This window comes from Sinocyclocheilus anshuiensis, unplaced genomic scaffold (genome assembly GCF_001515605.1).
Source record: "Sinocyclocheilus anshuiensis isolate Anshui unplaced genomic scaffold, SAMN03320099.WGS_v1.1 scaffold609, whole genome shotgun sequence".
Lineage (NCBI taxonomy): Eukaryota > Metazoa > Chordata > Actinopteri > Cypriniformes > Cyprinidae > Sinocyclocheilus > Sinocyclocheilus anshuiensis.
In genome coordinates, this window is record NW_015541011.1 from 2468471 (window position 1) to 2471953 (window position 3483).

At 37.2% G+C, this 3483-nt stretch overlaps 1 protein-coding gene across 1 annotated transcript in view; it reads right to left on the bottom strand.

Annotated features, from left to right (window-relative positions):
* The window catches only part of LOC107690384 (guanine nucleotide-binding protein G(o) subunit alpha-like), a 114657-nt gene that overhangs the window by 24160 nt on the left and 87014 nt on the right, over positions 1 to 3483 (bottom strand). Inside the window, exon 4 of the mRNA XM_016488716.1 lies at positions 980 to 1140. Within this exon, the coding sequence (XP_016344202.1) occupies positions 980 to 1140 (161 nt within the window). The remainder of the gene's footprint in view (positions 1 to 979; positions 1141 to 3483) is intronic.

Below are 3483 nucleotides of genomic sequence, written 5' to 3' on the forward strand. Positions count from 1 at the left end.
GTGTGTGTGTGTGTGTGTGTGTGTGCATGCGTGTGTGTGCGTATTCACATTGTCTATTAAAATTAAATTCTTCCTGAAGAATTACAGCTTTTCACATATTGGCAAGGTTATTGAAAAAAATACTACAATTCAACTATCTATCAAAAAGTAAATGTCAGTCCGCCATATATTGGTCAATCTCCTTCAGCTCCTAACAGCACTCTTTCACAAATATATAAATCATGAGATTAAATATATTGTCCTTGTACCATTTGATATTTCTGTTTTCTTACACCCGAACTTGATGAAATACCACTGGCAACTGTTTGTCTTACTGATCCCTGAACAAAAGGCTGAACATTTATGCAAAACTTGGTGATGTTTATATGCAAATAATGAAGAAGAAAAACGTCTCTCCCAGACTTGTCTAGCAAACTCTTTTTTGGCACCCTAAACAGTCCTTCCCCTTCCCACATTTGCCTCATAGTAACATAATCTGGGTTGTCAATATGTGAGCAAGTAATTTGTCTTCATCTAAACACCACTTTCCACAAGGAAAGGCTTCCCCAACTATTACAGTAAACCACAACATCAGAAATATAATGCTGACTGAACTCTTTCCATGTTATTACGCACACGCATACACGTATAGGACACATACACACACAAACTCGAGACCTTTCATCAGCGCATACTGTAATTGCATCTATAAATTCCATTCAGAGTGACATTACTTGAGTTCAAATAATACTCTAAAAGCAACCTGTTCAAACAAGCATTGGAAATAAAGACTATACATATTATACTGTAGACGCTACCTAATGTGGCCACGTTCAATTTACAGTCCATAAAATATATGCCCCGTGGATAGTTCTCTAAAATGAACTGGACTGCAGCGTGATAGTCAATGATATAATAAAAGATTGGTATATTTAGGCAGAATGCTCTTAATGAAGTGTAAAAGCACTAATGGCTCTTCCCAGCAGAGGGCTGTACTCACTATTGGGCGGAGTCATTGAGCTGGTACTCGCGGGCACGGCTGAAGCACTCCTGGATGCCTGAGTCAGACCACAGGCGAATCATGGCGGACAACAGCTCTGGAGAGTAGGGCTCGGTATCCTCCATACGGCTCACAACATCACAGACCATCTTAGCATCAGCCTGTTAAAGGAAAACCCACACAGAGAACATCCATCAGTGTGATGAGGAGACTTACAAACAGAAGAAGTCACAAACTGTGCTTCAAATTGTACCAATTTTGAGATTAGCAATTAAAAGTCTGACATTTAAATATGAACTCAAACATTTCTTGTCATTATTTCAAAGACCAAGTCATCTTGGCTGTTCTATTAATTTTATTTAGCTCTATACTCTTCAGGGTTGTTGACAATGACAGTTCAACAAAACAACAAGAAGACATTAATTTCGCAATTTCCAGTGACATGAGCAACAGCAACTGTTGGTGATGTGACAAAATTAAGCAGAGTTCAACTTTATGCAAATAAGCAGTGATGCATTGTGGGAACGCCTACTAGCAAGTGACAGCACTGAGACTCGTGACCTGCAGCAATTTCTTCACTGTCAGTGTGATTGTGGCTTTACTGTGTCAGCAGTTGTCTCATTTGTGCCTTTTATATTCATTCCAAAGAATTTTAGCAGAAACATGTGAGACAAAATTGACTGCTTGGCTGCTTGAATGAAAATTATTAAAAATATTTTTGTCTTGTTTTCCAGTAAACATGCTTGTTTTTGTTTTGTTTTTGTTTTTTTTTACAGGCAAACAAATTAAAAAAAGAAAAAAAATTAACTTCTGAGCTGTAAAAATTTACCTCTGGGGTCTTGTGATGGGCAATAAGTTGAAAAAATTACTGCATTTAAAGGATGACTGAATGATGCAAGTTCACATCGTATTGCTGGCAAAAAATCTTTTATAAAGCCCTCTCAATGAGCTGGCACTTGCTTCAAGAAAAAAAAAAACGGTCAGTTATCTTTGCATAACAACTTTGGGTTATAAAAACTTGTGCAAGGGTAGAATGAGAGAGCATAACGGAAGGAAAAAGATAACAGAATCTGCGACTGTTCCAGTAATATCAACTGAACTATCAACTATCAACATATTATTATAATTATTGAATCTGCTGCTCCTCCTTTACATACAGTCGCTCCATTTGAAAGAGAAAAACTTTTAAGGGCACACTCAAATGTGTTGGATTTGTAATTATTGTGAGTCTCAGTTCTAATGTTTACAAAATTTGTTATCACACAAACTACATCAAGATGATAAAGGATCAGATACTATTGTGTTTTAGACAGTAACTTTAGTATCAGAAAGAGAAACTCAACTGAGATCTCTAATGTGCTGAGAATATATTGCATGTAAACCCACCAACCTGAGCCAAAAGCGCAAGAAACTGTCATTCAATTAGAAAAAGCCAAGACCATCCAATCTGTTCTTGATCCCTTTGTTCCTATTCTCAATGGATTCCCATGTGCTTTCTGTGATTAGCCCTTATTCTAAAGTGAAATCTGATCAAGAGATAGAATACAAATTTCATTTGTATTTAAAAATAATAATAATTATTATTATTATTGTTAAATACAAATATATACATTAAAGTAAATCATACTAAAATTGTTATATTAAAATTGTGTGCATTATCATTATTATGTATTATTACTTTTAAATACATTTTTAAATAACATAGACAATATATACACACAACATCCAGACTTCCTGTTTCTTGTTCATTCTTCCCTCCCTCTTACTTCCTGTCCTACTCACCTCCTCTTATGACATCACTCCCTTTTACAAACATGTTTAAAAAGCTTGACAGCAGTAATGACTTCTGGAAAGAGCGTTTAGTTTCTTTTAAAAAGATCACAACTGAGCCTACTACACGAAGAGACTGGGTTCCACCGACCTGCAAATCCACAACAGAGATGCAACTACACAAGCCAAAAGAGGAGAGTGTGAGAAATGGACTTGATGAGTGGAGTGAAAAGAAAAGACCCAGGTTAAATAGAGAGTGGAAGAGAAGATGGGGGTCAGTTCAAGAAGGCTGGTCTTGCACCCTCTCCATTATATGCTGTGAGAAAAAGTAAAGCGTTCACACACTAAAAGGAGTGAGATGTGGGAGCCTGGGAATTAAAAAGAGGAAAAAAACAACAAAGCATGGATGTCGCTAATTTATCCATAATTAATGCAAATGCTATTTTGTGAAGTTTTTCTACTGTGAAGATGCAGATATATTACTCTCCACTGAGAAAAAATGGATGCATCTTCTGTATGACTTGTCAATAGGGACAGATATTGCTGCCATCTCCATGGTGATTCAGCGGGGGCAGCATCAGCAGCAGGAGGCAGTATGATTGGCTAAGGGAGCGTCCCTTTCCTTCTCCCCCAGTGAGTGTGACCTTTGAGAGCAAGTCCTCTGAACTCAGCATGACTGAACCTTCTGGAGTCCTTATAACTAACACACACACACACACACACACACACCACAT